General features: G+C 38.5%; 1 protein-coding gene across 1 annotated transcript; it reads left to right on the forward strand.

Moving 5' to 3' along the window:
• Positions 1-905: 905 nt before the first annotated feature.
• lrsam1 (leucine rich repeat and sterile alpha motif containing 1) lies at positions 906-18,951 on the forward strand. Its single transcript, XM_030149150.1, has 25 exons — positions 906-1,070; positions 1,923-2,122; positions 2,273-2,329; positions 3,079-3,123; positions 3,335-3,412; positions 4,020-4,088; positions 4,185-4,269; positions 4,362-4,483; positions 4,591-4,681; positions 4,852-4,961; positions 7,064-7,093; positions 7,731-7,853; positions 7,961-8,100; positions 8,218-8,262; positions 10,070-10,140; positions 10,530-10,629; positions 10,753-10,840; positions 10,922-10,996; positions 11,621-11,701; positions 12,880-12,975; positions 13,348-13,446; positions 13,527-13,658; positions 13,912-13,978; positions 14,526-14,737; positions 17,324-18,951. The coding sequence occupies exons 2-25, from the start codon at positions 2,051-2,053 to the stop codon at positions 17,444-17,446; spliced, it is 2,211 nt and encodes a 736-aa protein (XP_030005010.1). The 5' UTR covers positions 906-1,070; positions 1,923-2,050; the 3' UTR covers positions 17,447-18,951.
• Positions 18,952-20,336: the final 1,385 nt, after the last annotated feature.

Below are 20,336 nucleotides of genomic sequence, written 5' to 3' on the forward strand. Positions count from 1 at the left end.
AAATAAATCCAAGAATAAAAACAGAATGAAAACAATATTTGCAGCTTCAGTGGTGTATGGCAGTATTTTTTTTTATTTTTATGTTTATTTTTTTTATGGTGCAAGTGGGGTGATAGAGGCAACAGCTCTGGGGTAGAACCTGTTTTTAGTCTGTTCTGGCGTTAATAGTCCTGAAACTGGTGAGCGTTTGAACATAGAGTGACATGTTGTGCATGAGAAATAACTAAACTAAACTACAAAACATTCCGAAAAATGAAGAATTAATGAAATGTTGGAACACTAATAAATCCAGTGTATACAATGTTTTTCAGATTTAGCTAAAGCCTTCTGTTTACCAACCCTTTTTTGCGGCAACTTCTACATGTTTTTTTTTTTTTTTTTTTTTTTTTTTTAATTTAATTTTATTTTTACAATTAACCTTTCCTAAGTGACATATTAGCCTTTATTAGAACATTATTCTTTGCATTTTGCATTTCTAGTAAAAAAGAAGGTATTTCCCATTATTTAATATTCTGACTATGTAGATATTCATAAAAGCTCAGAGTAAATTCAAAGGCTATAATATTAAAACTGAGAAAACTGAAGAAACATTACTTTTTCAATAAAACATATCAATAAGAGATCATAAAAACAAGTGTCTACAACCATGGCATTTATCAAACTACATATGTTTAAATGAATCAATAATGCAGAGGCTGACAGCGTTTCCATGTTCGCTACAGATTCTTCTAACATCCCAATGAGTGATAAGTTCTGATAAGGAGGAAAAGCTAGGATAGGATTTGTGGTTCCAAAGTTATTCAACATTTTACTTGAAGGGCTAATGCAATAAAGTTATACACACTCCTTACCACAGGGGGCGACACATGCCTGGACCAGTGTTGCAGTCTGCTTTCAAAAAAGCAGAAGATGTACTCCGTGTTATGATTTCCTTCAGCTTCATATGGAGAGAAAGAGGCAGGGCTGGACGGAGTTGGAAAAGGAATATTGATTTATTACATCTTTGGGAAATTAACCTTGGAGACATTCTTCATTCCTGCTATAGACGACTGACTCTACCTGATATACTGGTAAAGCATTGGGTATCAACTAACTAACGTAGATTGACGTTAGATATCAACACAAGTCCTCTTTTCTCAGCTACATATTATAGTGAAATGTTACTAATATACAATATGTGGTTTGGTGTCTGAAAACTACTGTAAGTCGAAGCCTGACGTTGTCTTGTCATAGTTAGGGCTTGTTGTTTATATGCTAGATTAGTTAGCAAACGTTAGCTAAATGTACCATTTGTTAGTATGGGAAGTTGTTATCGTCGGGAAGCTAACGTCATGACCCACTTGTCATTCAGCCTTATATGACACAAACGCATCAGCGATCCCTAGTACACAGTCAGCATTTGTTCTACTACACATCATTTTAGAATGGTTACCTTCATAGCGGCTGTTACAGAGTACAAAGTGTAAGTGACAGTTAGCTAACATTTTTTGTGGAGCTAACGTTACATTAGCAACGTAATTTACGGTAACCCCGGCAACCCCTCCCCTCTATCAGCAGTCCACACCCACTAAATGGGTTTACAGTTAAACAGACAGAAAAATAGACAGATAGAAAAATAGACAGACAGATGGATGGATGATATTCATAACTTCAGGGAAATCCAGGTGTCTCGAAGCTTACTAGAGTCATACAAAACATATTAGCTTCAGTATGACAAAAATGAAGCCTATCACACCGTTAGTGTAATTTAACTTCTAAGTTCTAGATTTTCTCTTTGATTCATCCCATGTACTCTCCAATATCACTCTGTATACACTAAATCATAGAAAGATTTTTTTAGTTGTTAAATTATCATTGAACAACCAATTAGCATTGCTAATGTCACCTCAAGTCACAAATTTTCTCATCTGATTCATTTTCAGTGTGTGGTGCAGTGTTGTCAGTGTTACCTGTGTCATCCGTCATTCACCTGGAGCTGCTTTTGTATTAGTGGAAGTGCAGGAGAAAGGAAACCCAGCACAGTCAGACAGTAGGACAGGCAGAACTCAGGATGCCTCTGTTCTTCAAGAAGAAGAAGCCCAGCGATGACTCAAAGAAGAGACTGGAATACCAACTATGCCGGGTAAGAAAAGTGTATTGTCTGCATGGTTAAGAGTGAAAACCTGTTAGATATAGCAATGACATCCCACAGCTGTTTGTGTGTGGAAGAATCTCTTGCTTAACGTAAGACTTTGTATTGGTAGCTCTTTGACTGTGACTTCTTATTCTGCAGTCTAAGGAGGCAGGTGCTGATGACATCTTGGACATATCCTCCTGTGAGCTCTCTGAGGTCAGTTTTCTGCTATGAAAGTGTAAGGAAACCTTGAGAGATTGCTCTGTCAGATGTTCATGAAAGCCTTCACTGTAGTATAAAAAAGTAGATTCAGTTTAAAATATGGCAGTATTAATGCCATTGTTTACTGCCATATTTTTTAATTTAATGGATCTCAAAGAACTAGCTTTTTCATTGCTTTCTTTTTGACAGTGAGCTGTGATGAGAAAACTCGTACCAATTTGATGTTTGAGTGTCAAGTACAGAGTTGGATTCAGAACATCCTTATCTTATCCCACGTAACACAGGAAGACAGGTAGCCTTGTTTTGAACCCACAAAATCCTGTTAAATGGCATTGACCAAAATACAAGATGTTCACCTTCCCTACAGCAGTTGCATAAATACTTTTAGAACAGACACAGTATCAGATTGGAACTCTTTCAGAAATGTCCATGAGATATTTTAAGCCCAGAAAGAAAAGAGTTCTCATCAGTCTATTTATGTTTTGGACTTTTAGTCTCATGCATACCCAGGCTCTTGAAAATATTCAGACTGATTTTTCCCTAGTTGTTCATAAAGCGTCATGCTACCGGTGTGTACTGTGAATGTAATCTGCAGTTGATTTCAGTAGTTTTTCTTTTCTTTTTTTAATTTGTCAGTATATCATATTAGGCATTGTTTTAGTGCCAGTGGAAGTAACAGTAACATTCATTAATAATTTGTACTGTACTGTAGACAATAAATTCCCTTATTTGTTCTGTCACAGGTTCCTTCAAGTGCCTTTTCCATTTGTAAGGTGCTTCAGAAGAAGGTAAGAACTGGCATGGAGTTATGTATAATTGGTTGAAACTTCAAGAACAAATCGTTTCTGATATGTGCAGTATCTGCATATTTATATTGTAACCTTGCAGCAACAAACATCTCATCCCTTTACTATAAAGTTTGATGTACTTATTCTGTTTTGAGCTGAATTTTGAGCTGAATACAGTGTCAGTGTAACACTGATGTCCTGTCTGCTATAGGTCTTTATTCTCCACACCAATGAATTACGGTCTGTGCTGCCCAAAGGATGTGACATCAGCACTCTAGCCACTTTAAAGGTAAATAAAGCAGGCATGATGAGAAGTGAAAAGCCTTCAATTATATGATTTAACACTAACTGTCAGTTTGGGATATTTGTGAAGATATACAATCCTAAGTATAATTATGTTGGTCCATATGTTCTTAAACACAAAAATGTGAATTGGAATTTGCCAATTGACATGGGAAAATATTATTGTGAAAAAGGCCTCTGTTCTTGTTGGAAAACCTTTCCTCACCAGAGTTAATGTTGAAGTTTACGTTCTTCACATCTGTTCTGTACTGTAAGAAGTTATCACTGTCACTACTGAATGAAAGCACTGATGCTTCTGACACAAACCAGGTTTACACAAAACACTGTAATATTTGTATTTTCACAGAGAAGTAGAAAATACAGTATGATGAACCTTTGCAAGCATCCCATCATGTTAAACTGATGACATCACTTAATCTAGTTAGAGCTGTAAGCTATATACAGCTGAAGGGTTTCTCCCTAATTGGTAGGAATCAGGCATTTAAATTACTGCCTTTCAAGGAGCTGAAATATGGATTTGTCTTCACACCTGTTTCATAACCAAAGCTGTAAACTTGAATTCAGCATATCTCTCCTTCTGTCTGTCTCCTCAGGTTTTGGACTTACATGAAAATAATCTTACCTCATTGCCAGAAGACATGGGGAAGCTGGTGTCACTGCAGGTAAAGGCATCTTGAACTGGGCTACTGATTCAGAGAGATGAGTGTGGATGAATGCAGTCCTTAGGCACTATTTTTGTATTTTGTTTTTGTATTCAGATTCTAAATGTGGAGAAGAATCATTTAAAGGCCCTGCCAGAATCCATTGGCTTTCTACGGCTCCTGCAGACACTAAACTTGAAAAGTAGGAGTTTTGTATTGTCCCTTAATGTCCATGAGTGGGCAGATACAGGTCAAATGGCCTTGGTGGTATTTACATCACTGTGTACTCAACAGGTAACCGTCTCACAGAACTGCCAGCCTCAGTTGGATCTCTGAGCAGCCTGCGCACTTTGGACATTAGTGACAACAACATCACACAGCTTCCCAAAACTCTGGCATATATCCGCACCTTGGAGGTGTGTAAAAGTTTGTGCTTTTAGGTAGAAATCTAAGGACCTGCTGAATAAATAAATGTGGTTGAATTATATAAAAAAACAACAACCTGTGTGTGCGTCTGTGACAGAGCTTTACACTAGATGCTGTTAAGATGTCATACCCACCGGACTCTGTGTGTACAGAAGGTACAGAGAGCATCCAGCGTTTCCTCTGCGATGGTAAGGGTTGACTTTGTGGATCTACTTCTCACGCATGGACACACACAGATATGCAGATATACATGAAACAAGATGGTCCAACTTTTTCCAACTGCATTTATACAACAGATTTTTGCATCATATTGAATTATATTGACTGTCTATAACTGCACTGGTGGTTGATTTTTCAGAGCTGGGTGAGGAGTACTGCCCCCCATCCCAGTACCTCCTGCCAGTGCTGGAGAGCGACTGTGGAAAACAGAACAGTGATTGTTTGGATGGCTTGGAGGAGGCCTGGCTGGTCAGTTAACACACAGATCCCTGAATATACCCAAAATAAGGCTACTATAAGCCGGACCTTTGAGTTTGTGTACACTAGGGCTGTGCAATTAATCGAAATTCAATTACGATTTCGATTATTACACGCAACGATTACAAAAATTATGTAATCGAGAAAAAACGATTATTAATTTTGAGTTGTTTAAAGCTATACCTACCGATGTGGCATTTCTCACAGCACTTAGTAAAAGTTTGAACATGAACAACCCGCCTCCCTCCAAAGCCCCGCCCCCTTCCCTCTGCCTGAGCACTGAGGCTCCTCCTCCTCCTCATACGCGATGGAAATGGAGGAGGAAGCAGAGGCGGAGGTCCGGTCCGTTTTGGCGTGTCCGCAGACCCCTCCCTCAGTAATCAGATGCATCATCCACCTGCCGCGGGCCCGCGGCTCCTGTTCCATCAGTAGACCTGGTCTGTGCAGTACTGGGTCAGTGTCTTCACTGCAGTGCCCAGGGGATGGGCGCGCGCACTGTGAACGCGCGGCCTCCGCAAATTTTCCGTGGACATTTGAGGTTTCATAGTCCATACAATTATCATCCTACATCATCTTACATGTGTGACACCATGTACATGTACCTGTATGAGTCCCACCGTCATAAAAGCTGAGCTTTATGCAGACCTGTTCAGTCCAGTACAGCTGACTTCCGGACTTTTATCTCCATCCTTCATTCATCAGACTCCCGTTTGTCCCCCTCAGTTGTTGTTTCTGTTCATAAATCCGTTTTTTCCCTTCCACATGTGCATGTCAGTTCTATCCAAACACATCCGAGACAGTAGACTGTGGTCAGTGACAGGAGAAGCAGCGCCAGTGAAGCGTCAGATTCAGAGGGACACATATCGGATGTGAGACGGCGATAATGGATCGGATGCTGGACGGCCGTAATGGATGATTGACAGGAGGCTCAGTCAGGTTCCGCCAATTATTTTATTCGGACCGACTAAAATGATTGGTCAGACTTTTATCAGAAATATATGAGAATTAAACATTTTTGAGTTTCAATACCTGGCGGATTTCTTTTACATTTTAGTTTGACACACACTTATTAGGAGCATTTTAAGATGACAAAAGAAAAGTGTAAAAATGCCACATCATACGGTATAGCTTTAATTCACGCGCACGCAAGCTACCATGAGCTGCTCTGCCCCGCCCCCCTCTAAGCTACTGCTGCCTGCTAGCCGACAGGTCCACCCTAAGAGGAAAGTTGTACCTAGCGGTCTGGAAAAATAGCAGGAGAATCGCAGCAGAAGTGCTTGGAAAACAAAAAAGGCAAGTCAAATTCAATTGTATGGAATCACTTTGGGTTTGATGAAGAGCAAAAACCCATTACGTGCAAAAAGTGTTTTGTAGTTGTGTCCGCACCGACCGGTAACACAGCAAACCTTTTTAACCATCTAAAGTTTAACCACCGTGACCTTTATCATAATCTTATGAAAAACTAAAACACTTAAAAAAAACTCTGTCTACAACTTCGTCCGCAATGCAATCTTCAGTCTCCGAATCTCTTTACGCTGCAACTCCTGTATTAACCTAACCCTAACCTGTATAACCCTAACGTACGTATTCTAGATGGCTGATGTATACAGAAGACCTTAACTGAAACCTCACGGCACGCCACTGAATTTACTATGTTTCATACTACACTGAACATACTTGAATTTATAATTTGCACTTTACGCGAGTTTTTTTTATTGCTCCAGTTCTATGGCAAGTCTAGAGCAGTTTAATTCCAGTGCACTATTTGTTTACAAAAGGAAACATACTTGAATTTACAGTATACTTATTTGCATTCAAAGATTTTTTTGTTTCGTACAAAAGTGAACATACTTTGTTTTAATGGTTAAAAGCTTTATTTATATTTAAAGAGTATATCTTACATTGTTTTGCAAGAAAAAAATAAACAACTTTAAGGTTAACAAATAATCGTTTTTAATAATCGTGATTTCAATTATTGCTAAAATAATCGTGATTATTTTTTTTTCTATAATCGAGCAGCCCTAGTGTACACTGTATTTATTGGTATGTACAAACTATGCCGAATGTCCCATTTGACTTTGTTTCTTTTGCAGAACAAATTCAGTGACTACGAGAAGAGAAAGGTGAGTGATTTCATTAAATAAAATACTCAGCAGGTTCACTACCTCTCCGCAGGAGCTCTCTGTGGATCACATCTAATTCAGTTAATTTAATTTTATCTTTCACAGTCTCAGGGGAAAGATGTTTTGTTTTTAATGCCTTGTTTTGTTCAACTTTCTGAATCACAGTAGGCATACATTTATTTTAGCATTGCTCTCTGTGAAGTCTTTAAAGGATGCAGTTAAGGTCACACACAGGTATTGGTCTCATAGCAAGTATTCTGTGTCAGACACTTAAAGTCACATCATTCGTCATTATTAGGGTGAAACACAAGGACAAACACAAGCTAATGCTAATACTGGTTGCTTTCATCATCCCACCACATTAATGTGATTATAGCATGTTAATACATCAGATTTGTAAAGATTTCATTGTGTAACCCAAGAATAAAGTTTCCATCGTATTAGTGAAGGGAAAGGTTAGTTGTACTAAAAGAGGCATGTTTTGCTTACAGCCATTGTATAATTTAGTATCTTAAGGCTAAATTTATATACACATGTAAATGTATTTTCCTTTTCCATGGCTGAAGGTTTCAGTGGAGTAGCTGTTGTAGATTCTTGTAGCACATTACACATTAACACTTGATTGTTCCCTCTTCAGGAGCAGAAGCAGCAGGAGAAGTTGGCCTTTGAGCGACATTTGGAGCAGAAACAAAAGGAACATACACAGCTTTTACTCATGAACACCTCTCATAAGGAAAACATCCTTAATTCAGTCCGACAGGTACAAAGACACTTTTTCATATTAAAAACTAAATCTGTATAATTCTATATCTGGATGGTTATAAAGCTGCTTCTGCAATATTTTGTGTTGTGTGTTCTGATGTTTAGGAGCAAGAACGTCTGGAACAGGGGGTGAGCCAGCAGCAGAGGGCTCAGGAGGCTGAGAGGCTGCTGATACTCGAGAAAGTCCGACAAGCTGAGGATGACACCACCAGTCGCATAGACACCATGTTGATGAACAACACCCGGTAGGACCTCATGGGGTGGGGGGATGTTTGGTTGGTGTTGTCTGTGGATCTACATATTACATGCTCACAGACGAATCCCTGCTAATAACTGTATGTTTACTCCTTGTCTCTGTACAGACAGAAAAAGAGTGCAGAGTTTCTTCAAGCTTTGGAAGAAGATCGGTGAGTGGACAGATAACAGATCCTAACAAAACATCCTTATTGGATAGAGCAAAGAGCTAGAAGGCTCCACTTAACTGATTATTCTCTGCATTGTAGCCTGTGTTTATTTTTAGAATGCTCTACAGGGAAAATGCACCATGTGCTTTCTAGGGGAAGGAAAATAAAATATACATAATAAATATACAGTGATGGGACAACGAAAGCCTATCATGGCCTTCTTAAATTTCCTTGTAATTTAAAGAAGTAAAATACCTGCTGATAGAAAAGAATTACATATGAAAAAAATCATCCAGTGCATGTAATGGTGAGATTCAGCTTTATTTAAAATATCTGAAAACACAGTACTTACTTAACGTCAGTATCTGTTATTGGTAACTGTCTCTACTATTACTAGAGGTTGTTTGTTTTTTTCTTTCACTTTTATATGTAAAGTTTTAAAAAGATGGGTAGTGTGAACTTCAGTCTAACGAAACCGTTAACTTCAAACTGACATCTTACCATCCACCATCATTTGTCTGACTTCTTAATGTCAGCAGTGAATTACTATAAATAAAGATGACATTATCAGTTTATTTCTTTCTTCACTGTCCTTCGTCGAGAGCAGACGTGTTTCTGTGCTGTCTTGCCTTCCCCCACTGCTTTCCTCCTGATTTGCCTCTGCAGTGTCTCGTTTGACTTCACTTTTCACTTTTGGATCCCCTGCTTGCTGAGCTCTCGAACAGCAAATACAAAATTGATCAACTAGTCACTCAGCGCAATTGACAAGATTTTTTCACCCAGAAACAGGGGCCCGGGGGAGCTCGCCTGCCCTGACGGAACTTTTGTAGCCGGGTATGCTATTGACTCTTGGGAGAAGTGGAGGGTAGTATGTCTTTTGGTTCTGTCGGTGCAGGACATCGAAGACATCTACCTGTTTGGATTCATGTTAGTGGGTCATCTTCTAATTGGTCTTGGAGTTGCCCTGGTTTATCGCAAAATTGGAAAGACAGCAGCATGCAAAGAGACCCCACTGGTGTCGATCAAAATTAAGGAACAGTTTGGAGCGGTTAGTGACAATGTGAAGAAATTACAACAGATGTTGACACAGTCAGGGGATAGTGTGCGAGACCTGGTTGGACGAGCTGCGGACTCATACAAGAAGTTGGATTACATCGCTGGACAGACCGTGGATGCGCTCCGGCAAATCGCGGGACTGAGGGGAAAAGTGGACGAACTGTGCAGGGATCTTCCTGCTCTGAAGTGAGGAGTTAAATGCTGAGGCCCAGTTATAACAAAATTAAGTAGAAATCAAATCATTTTTCCCCGTTGAATTTTGTTTCTCTTGGGAGCTGGTAAAGCAATTGGAGTCACTCTTGTCTAATCTGTTCCTTTGCAGTCAAAACATCCTCCCAAGGTCAAGAGACAGGACTGAAAGAACTAATAAGGACAGAAGTCTGTGTCTCTTATTTTTCATACACAAACAGACTTTTAAGGACTCACCACATACAAGCATTTAACCCCTTCCCCTACCCCCTCCCATCTCTGTCTACCTCACAACATTCTTGCTCTCTTCCTGTCCCCCTCCCACAACCGAGTCCATTGAAAAAGCTCCATCACATGACCACATGTACTGTGTTTATAATGTCTTATGTCTTATGTATGTGCTTCCATTATCTTCACTGTAATTCTTTCGAAGAAGAAGGTTGTGGAAGCGCACTAGGTTTGCAGCAGCCCGATGCCTGACTTACACAGAACGTATTTCATTTGACTGTACTGTGCTGTCAAATGACAATAAATGCTAAATGCTATTCTATTATTTTCCCCATAGGATCCGTATGGAGCATCTGACTGCCATCACACAGGAAGAAGCCAACTCACTGAGGAAGAGGGAGGTGGCAGGTAAATAACATGGCTTATATAGGGACACAATTAGACCCAAGCAGTTACAATGTCTGCACAGTTTTCACAGCAACACTGTGCATGACCTGTTTTTAAGAAGTGCAAAGTGAAAACCTATCTTTTCTCTAGTTCACAACAGTATGTGTGTTTTGCAATTTAGGGTATAGCCCAAGGGGCTGAGGTAAACTTAAACTCAGATTTTATAAAAAAAAATAATGACTCATTTATGATATCACGTTGCCCTGCTAAAGTCTGGATATGCTTTTTTGTGGTTTTTAACAACCGTGGCCTTGTTTTACTCTGTCTGAGCAAAGGCAAATAATCTCTTTTACAATGAAAACACTGCCATTATGTTACTGTTTTTATGCATCTTTTCTGTTTGTTCTCAGCGGCCATGCAGAAGATGCTGTCAGACAGCTGTGCTATGAGTCTTCTCCAGAAGGCCAGTGACTCTCGCAGACAGTGTCTGGTCTCTGAGACCTACAGGAGGTTAAACATTTCACACGCAAAAGACACATCTAACCTGAAGAATCATAATGTTACAAACTTGGTATGAATAATAAGCCAAACTGTACAAAAACTTTGTGGATTCTCTTTCTTGTCTTATAATAGTATGGAGAACTTGGACAGAAAGTTTGATCAGATGCTGTCCCTGCAAGTTTTGGACAAATCTAAAGCCATCGCTCAGATCTTACAGGAGGTACAAATTGTGAGACCTTTTGTTGAATCACTTCACATTTCAGCTTTGCAAACAATTATATTATTTAATTGTTCTGTACAGGAGGAGATGCAGAAGGCAGCATTCCAGGCCCTGCAGCTGCAGAAAGACAGTGTGCATGGCCTCATCCGCACTCAGGTCAGTGTAGATAGTTGGAGGAGGATGTGGTGACCAAACCTGTCACTCATCTGGAATGTTTCTATGACACGGAAGTTTAAGTGGACATACTGTAAATGACAGTATCCACATTATTTTTTTTTTTTTTATGATCATTGGAGAGTGAAATAATGAGTGAGTCCTTCTGAAAGCAGGGCGTCATAAAATTGAGTTGAAATAGTTGACCATGTTTGTGTTCAGACAAATTAAGGACCATGTCACCTGTGCAACATTATGCCTTATTGGAGACATGCACTGTGATGGGCGTGGCCTCTCTTACATCCCCTGTATGGTGACTATGAGTTATTACCATAAGGAAGTAAATGCAGACTTACCATCACTCCAAGTTCAAATATTTTTTGTAGATTTGGGTTGTCACTTCTTCACCAGCCTTCATTTAATGGACTCATCCAGTACTAACATGCTTTCAACAGACATTCTGTATCATGTGTCATAGCAGCTGCAGGCACCATTTACACTTCTAATTCTTACTCATTTTGCTGCTGGCCCTGGGAAAACCATTTCATCACATCATCACCGATACCTCCATCCTGACTCCCCTTCTCCCTGCTAGCTTCATATTTGCTGTATCTCCATTGTCCCCAGATCAAGCTCATAGAGGGAGAGTTAATGCAGCTGACTAAACTGGAGATTAAAAGACGCAGTCTGGATGCTGAGAACCTGCAGGTGGGTGTCATCGCCTCCTTTCTTTGCCTCCCCACATTTATATTTCTTTTGGTTATTTCCATGTCATTGCTCCATCACAGCTGTTTGACAAAATAATCTTACATAAAGGAATATTAAATGCATGTACCCATTAGAATTGTGAGAGCAGTCACATTAGTGGTGTTGATAAGTGTATCATTGAACTGTAGAAGCAAGCTGAAACTTGGTCTGTCTAAATGTAATGTATACCTTGGCATTGCCAGCTCAGTTCTCAAATGAGGGACCTCTGAGTTTATTTTAGATTCCCAGGTGATGTTATTCACAGGCACAGACCAAAATGTCTATGCATGCAATTGAATAACCAATTGGAGAAATAAAATGTGTGATGTTGAGCCAGCTGTTAAATGAAACTCTCCAAGGGCTTTAGGCGCAGTTGTTTTTTTTTTCATGGAACAATGTAGATATGCCAGACTGCCAACATTGTCATTCGACTCAGATTTGGCTGTTCAATATGAAGATCATTCCTTTTTTAATTTTTTTTTCTTTTCTGGCAATCAGAAAATCCATTGGCATTGAAGTTTCAGTGCTAATTTTGACCACATAAAATACAATAGCATCGTACAAAGATATTTTTGAGAATTAAAAACCATAACGGAGGCCAACATGGATGGTTCTACTCACCAACCAATGGTGACTTTTCTTGGACAATTAACTAAGATCTGCAATGAGGACAAATGTATGTGTGATTTGACAAAAGAAAATAATTGGGAAGAACCATTTAGTGAGTAAGAGCCGTAAGTCAGATACATGTGCTTCACACACATTAAAGTAAATGGACAGAACATATTATTGTCTCAACTACAGGAAAAAAAACTCTTTGTACTGGGTGCCTGCAATGTGATATAGAAAGACATTATTATTAATATATTCTGTGTTCAGGGGTTCCATGATATACTTTTTGCATTAATAAAAACATATATAATTAAAAGGTTTGAACTGCCCTGAACTAATCTAGGTCAGGTGGAAATTCATTTGAATGGGAACAGGTCCAAACTGACCTGTCAGAGCAAATATTCCCAGGATACATACAGTATCCACTCACCTCACTCTTGAAATGAAACTATGTGAGATGATAATGTTGTCTTCTTATGTTGTCACTGTACCTTAAATGAGGCGTGTTTGTGTATGAATGTGTGCAGGAAGTTCTGGTGGATCAGCGCACAGCTCTCAGTGATTTGTTGCAGCAGCTTCTGAAGCAGAGAGACCAAAGAGAGCAGGAACTGCGACAGGTTCTGGTGAGAACTAACATACAACCACATCTGTGTGATGGAGTGGTATTAGTGTTCAATCATTATAAAACAAGTGGATTATCGATGATGTGAGGCAGAGGTGCGCTCTTGACAGGATGGAGTGTGTTTACATTCACACATAGAATTTTGGACATATTAGGTTAGGAAGAATTAACATGTACATTATGTAGAAAACTGGTAAATCTGTGATCCTTGTTCACATGCAGCTCATTAGTGATCTGTTACATTATTGAGACCACAGACATCAGTCGGAGCTGAGCTGAGTCTTCTTAGCATCAGACAGGGAAACTTCAGCAAAACCGTTTTATTTCTCATTCTGTTGTTAAATGAGAACAGTAATCACTTTGTGTTTTCCAGGCTGAGATGGAGCTAAAATCAGAGTCTAACCAGCAGAACTACTGGATGATTCAGTACCAGAGACTTCTGGATGCGAAGCCCCTGTCACTGCGTATGCAGGTACAGTACAGATCAAAGAGGACACACTGTTACATTTGGGAACCACATGCCGATGTTATAAGAGTGTCTTGTCTTTACAGGAAGCGGGTGTGGAGAGAGAGTTAGTCAACCTGTTGTGCAAACTTTCTGCTCAGCACTATCTACCCATTCTGGCTCACAATCGAGTGACGACTGAGGCGCTCCGCCACATGAGTGCCTCTGACCTCAAGAAGGTCTGTCTGAAGATGCATCACTTCTCTGACAATATTTATCTGGACATTAATCTTTGCCACATAACTCAACATAACGTGGCAGCTTGAATGTAGAGTTAGCATGAGCTGGAGCAGAGAAACTGTTAGTCTAGAGAATTAAACAGCTTAAGAGCCAGATGTTTGCATCTGAAGTCAGCGATCAAGTCAGAGCTGAAAGGACAGACCTGTCAGTAAATAAGTAGAATAATCAGTATTTATTATTATTTGTTTTCAGCTGGGCATTACTGAAATAGGCATCCAGAAAGCTCTACTGAAATGGGCCAGTGAGCACCCCCCCGAAGGTAAAACACTTAATAACAAATTGTCTATGTACAGGTTTGCTGTCTGCACTTGAATGTGTGAGTTGTTCAACTCTCCATCCAAGCATTTTACTACTTGATGAATCATCTGAAGGAATAGAGCCACAAACCATGATTACTTATGGTGCGTGATAAAAGCAAACTTCATCAATGAACACAAACAGTTTTTACAGAATGAAACTAAGCAACAGGAATGTGATGATGAATTGTAAAGGCCACCCAATTAAAGTGTTGGTCTGATCATGTTTTGGAAGTAGAAGTTGATAGTCACTTCTAAATGCCGTATAGGAATGGAAAAAATTAGCTTGAACAGATTTTGTGTGAAAATAAACAGTGATATCTTTGGTATTACTGTACTGCAATACTGAGAAGGTAAAATTGTCTGACAATACATGATTGGATTAGGTAAAATATGTTTCATTGTCAAGTCTATGGATATATCCTAAATCCACAACACAGGGATACATAATCTGTCAAGCCTCTCACAGGTCAGTCAATTTGAATCTGACACGATGTAATCCTCTTCCAGAAGGAGCTTGTAAAGCTGTGGAGCAGGAAGAGGGAGAAGTGGTTCCCACAGCTCCAACAGCTCCAACTCCCTCCCCTCTAAGGCTTCCCAATGCCTCGCCCATCCAGATGCCCAGCCCACCGCTCACCCCAGGTACCCCTGTCACCCCATCAGCCCCCAGCCCCGTGGAGGGACCAGGGAGCTCCGAGTGTGTGGTCTGCATGGAGACTGGGGTAAGAAAAACAACACCTCATCAAGCAGCTTATTTGATTAATTTAATGATGTATTTTTAATGACACCTTCGTTGCTCTCTCATAGCAATTACAGGTACATCTCAAAAAAGTAGAATATCATGAAAAAGTTCAATATTTTTTGTCACTCATTTCAGAAAGTGAAACCCATATATTATAGAGACTCATTAGACATAGAGTGAAATATTTCAAGCCTTATTTTTGGAAATTTTGATGATTATGTCTTACAGATAATGAAAACCTAAAATTCTGTGTCTCAGAAAATTAGAATATTGCATAAAATCAATAAAAAAAGGATATTGTAAACGGGCTGTTCAGGCTTCTGAAAAGCATGTTCATTTGTATGAATTTAAGACTTGGTTGGTTCTACTTTTACATGAATAACTGCATCAATGTGGTGTGGCATGGAGGTGATCAGCCTGTGGCACTGCTCAGGTGGAATGGAAGCCCAGGTTGGTTTGATAGTGTCCTTCAGGTCATCTGCATTGTTTGGTCTGGTGTCTCTCATCTTTCTCTGGACAGTACTCCATAGATTCTCTATGGGTGAGTCAGGTGAGTTTTCTGGCCAATCAGTCACAGTAACACCATGGTCACTGAACCAGCTTTTAGTATCTTTGGCAGTGTGGGCAGGTGCCAAGTCCTGCTGGAAAATGAAATCAGCATCTCCATAAAACTTGTCAGCGGAAGGAAGCATGAAGTGTTCTAAAATGTCCTGGTAGATGGGTGTGTTGACTGTGGACTTCAGAAAACACAGTGGACCAACACCAGCAGATGCCATGGCACAACAAACCAGCACTGGCTGTGGAAAGTCCAAAGTCCTCTGTTCAGATCAAAGTGCATTTTACATGTCATTTGGAAATCAAGGTCCCAGAGTCTGGAGGAAGAGTGGAGAGGCACAGAATCCACGTTGAAGTCCAATATGAAGTTTCCACAGTCAGTGATGGTTTGGTCTGTCATGGCATCTGCTGGTGTTGGTCCACTGTGTTTTCTGAAGTCCACAGTCAACACACCCATCTACCAGGACATTTTAGAACATGTCATGCTTCCAGAGGAAGATGAGAGACACCAGATCCAACAATGCAGATGACCTGAAGGACACTATCAAAGCAACCTGGGCTTCCACTCCACCTGAGCAGTGCCACAGGCTGATCACCTCCATGCCATGCCACATTGATGTAGTAATTCATGTAAAAGTAGAACCAACCAAGTCTTGAGTTCATACAAATGACCATACTTTTCAGAAGTTTAAAATATCCTTTTTTTTATTGATTTTATGCAATATTCAAATTTTCTGACACTGAATTTTGGATTTTTATTAAATGTAACCCATAATCATTAGAATTTCAAGAAATAAGGCTTGAAATATTTCACTCTATGTCTAATGAGTCTATATAATATATGGGTTTCACTTTCTAAAATGAGTGGCAAAAAATATTGAACTTTATCATGATATTAAATTTTTTTGAGATGTACCTGTATTTTCATATATATATATATATATATATATATATATATATATATACACACACACACACACACACACACTCTACTGGTCAAAAGTTTTAGAACACCCCAATTTTTCCAATTTTGTATTGAAATTCAAGCAGTTCAAGTCCAATGAACAGCTTGAAATGGTACAAAGGTAAGCAGTGAACTGCCAGAGGTGGGAAAAAAAAAAAAAAAGGTAAGGTTAAACTGATTGCCTTTTCCTTGCCATTTCTATAGTAACACACTACTTTCTGCAGTACAGTACTTTCAAATAATGCTCACAACGGTATGGTACCAAAGTGTGTTCCAACACTACTTTTATGCAGACAGAGGGGGTTGGAAGTAATTCAGAAACGTTGGAACAGCTGTAGAAACTGGTAGCACCAACTTTCGAGGCTTGATCAATCTCCATTGCTGCAGAACTGCTTTAAGTTGTTAAGCCATTTCTTGTTTGCCTTTTTGTATAATTCTGAAATGTACATTATTTTTCAGTTTTGTTTAATCTTACCTTTTTTTTTTTTTTTTTTAAACATCTGGCAGTTCACTGCTTACCTTTGTACCATTTCAAGCTGTTCATTGGACTTGAACTGCTTGAATTTTAATACAAAACTGGAAAAAAATGGGGTGTTCTAAAACTTTTGACCGGTAGTGTGTGAATGTGTGTGTGTATATATATATATATATTTTATAAATAATTTACATTGTTAGTGATGGTTTTCATCAACACAGCTTAAATTTGTGAAAACATGCTATATTATTAATGATCTTTGTCCATTTATGTCACATTTAATCTGTAGATTAGTATCCGAATTAACTTAGTTGACCAAACCAAAAAACCCACTACAGCTTTGAAAACCCCTCTGAGCTAAACATAACTACTGTAATACACTTATTTCTGATATGGGACCAAACAACCAAACAGTTATTGTTTATTGATAATGTTTTATACTGATATAAAACATTATCCAAGCTTTATCCTCACTGTCTGTTATTGTTTGTTCAGTTTCTTTGGAAAAAATAAAAGGTATTGATGGCGGTCTTGCAGTTAACTGAGGGCATGTTGTTTTCTCTTTTCTCCAGTCTCAGGTCATCTTCCTGCCATGCGGTCATGTATGCTGTTGTCAGGTGTGCAGCGATGCTCTGCAGAACTGCCCTCTGTGTCGCAGCACCATATCTCAGCGTGTACGTCTCTTCCACAGCTAAAAAAACTCCCTCACTACACACCGCTGTCTTTATTTGTGCATGATCGTAAAGCTGCTGTGAGCTAATCTCATCACATAGAAAAGCTTTTAGAAGGTTTTCAATTACTGAGCCACTTTCTTGGGTTAACCAAACAATACTTTGTGACATAAGAGAAATCTTTTTAATGGTTTTTGTAGTCACTGGCATGAAAGCCGTATTTTATCTCTTCTTTTTTACTTCTGTCCTTTTTATTTGTGTTTGTATTTTAAGATCCAAACGGATCACAATGCTCAGTGTTTGGTTAAAGACTGACTGTTCTTTGCCTTAGCATACCCTCTCAAGAGACATGTGCCTTTTTCTGGAAATCTTTTTTTTTTTTTTTTAGTAAATTATATTATTTGTCTGTGTTGTCAACCAAAGTAACACTTGTCTAACATTTATAGCGTAAGATCTCACATCAGGGCTGGATGTCATTGCACTATGTTGTTTTGAAATCACTGCCAGAAGCTTCTCTGGTTTTCTCGTTTTAATCATCTATGTCCAATACAATTATCAAGTGTCAGTTGTTTAGAAAAATGTATGTAAAAGCATATCAGCTTGGAAACTAACACAGTTTTTAAGACATTTGGATCCATTAACCGGGGCTAAAATGTGCACTGCTGACCCATCATTAATAACTCTATTACTCTGTATTTATACTATATACATATCTCTAACAATAATACTATATTATACTGAGGAACATGTCTCCAGCTTTGCTGCTTTATAATTTCAAACTAAATATATTGTATGTGGTCATCTTGTAAGACGATACTTACTAAAATAATGTTGGTTTTAAAGGGACTCATTAGTTTCAGTTTAGTCTGAAAATCGCCATTTGGGATTGGAGACCATATATTGCAAAGCATGCAACTACTACCAGATAATTTGTTTCATGGTATTTATCAGACACACTAGGTGTGATTACTGACACTTTAGGGGTGCATTATGGGAAATGTAGGACTCAGTGTTGATGGATTGTGAGCCATATAGAAGAGAATGAAGGCAGGAAGTTTTTGATTCTGCCACAGCAATTTTAACTGTCCTTTTCTAATGATCTCTGGCAAGTGCTCAAACTGTAGAAAGGGCAGTAATTATTTGTTGGAGAACCCCTTTAAATTTTTCTCTTTTTTTTCCACCACATAGGAACCCATTTTAACAAAAGGCTATAATAAAGCAGACTTATTTATTAAATTATCCCAGATTATCATGACACAGATTCCATTCCTTCTTGGCCCTTGGAGAGTTGTCACCACTAATTTAAACTATCACATGTGTTACATGATGTATGTATCAACTAACATAACTACACTTGCTGGTCACTATCACTAGTGCTATTAGCCTCTTGAAGTGCTCTTAACTTTGACATCTTCGCATGGTACAGGTTATAGCTTGACTAACTGTATGTGAATCTGTTCATTGTAGTGTGTAAAATATTCTACATGAATCCATCAACAAACACCTGGATTAAAGTGTATCTGTGTCATTTTCCTGTTTTTATCTTCAAACTGGTATTCAAGCATTGTGTTATAGAAGAGATCCTTCATCTGGACATGTTGGGGATTTTCTGTAAGATGTACTTCTCTATACATGTGTTTATAATGCAAAAAACATTTCAGTTTTTGTTTGTTTTTGCAGCTGCAAAAAACAAATCACAAGAACTAAAAATGTATTGATGCATCTAGTGCTTTAATACATTTAATTTATTTTCACTAGTCATCATTTAACATACCCTATTAACACCTGTTGATGCATGAAAAAAAAAAAAAGAAATCTTAGATTTCCTAAAATAAAACCTTATGACCAGCCTGTTGTTTTCTGGATTATGTGTTAGATAATTTCAAACCATATAAATTTAATTTTAGGCAACGTTGAATTCACTTCATTCAGATTATAATGTTTGATAACCTGTTAATTTTATACCCCTGAAACGGGAGAAATAATCACAAAGTGATATAACAGTGTTTCTTCTTCAAGGGATTTTACTTGAATCGAGTGCACACTCAGAACACAAACATGTGTGACTTCAAACATCACATTTACCTCAAAATTCATTTTTCCCTCATATTGAACATTCAGTTAACACACACCATTAGCATACATGAAGTCAGTTATGAAACGGCTATGCTAAGGCAAGCGTAAAAGCTTGGTTAAACTAAGACATTAGCATGACACTTACCATTAACACTCACTGTGACAATAAGTATAACAATTCAGCGACAGCGGTAGACAGGAATACTTAAGAAACTAGTTTAGGGACGCACACATTAGCACTCACAAAATAGCCAAACCCCCATGAACTAGGCTGTGCAGCTAAACGGAACATCTAATTAACGTTTCCACTCGAACACAATGTACATCGCAAAACATACTCATAAACTTCCTTACAAAGTTATCTACAACACAGACTTAGTCATTATACTTATAACAGGCTATTGATAACCGGTAAGATGCACAGTATTTACCTGAAGCAGGGGAGAAATAATCACAAAGTGACTCAACAGTGTTTCCTCTGCAAGGGATTTCACTTCGATGAAGAAAATGCACGAGCTCCCCTAAATTAGTGGGCGGAGACTAACGCAATTAATCTTGGTCAAATAAATTAATGATAACCTTATCAAAAGTACATTATGAACTGAAACATTTTCACTTATAAGGCACCTTAGTCACAAGTCCTTTTAACATCAAAATGTGTATCTTTTTATAGAGTCTTTTAAACATATCTTAAATCTTTCTACGAACTTCTAGCTCTATATATTTGTATCTTGTAACATTAACAGTAACATCTGCAACAACTAGAACATAATCCAGATTATCCACATATTCCACAAATCATTAACTTTATACAAAAAAAAACCCTTGTAATAATATT

This window comes from Sphaeramia orbicularis, chromosome 12 (genome assembly GCF_902148855.1).
Source record: "Sphaeramia orbicularis chromosome 12, fSphaOr1.1, whole genome shotgun sequence".
In the NCBI taxonomy this organism is placed as follows: Eukaryota; Metazoa; Chordata; class Actinopteri; order Kurtiformes; family Apogonidae; genus Sphaeramia; species Sphaeramia orbicularis.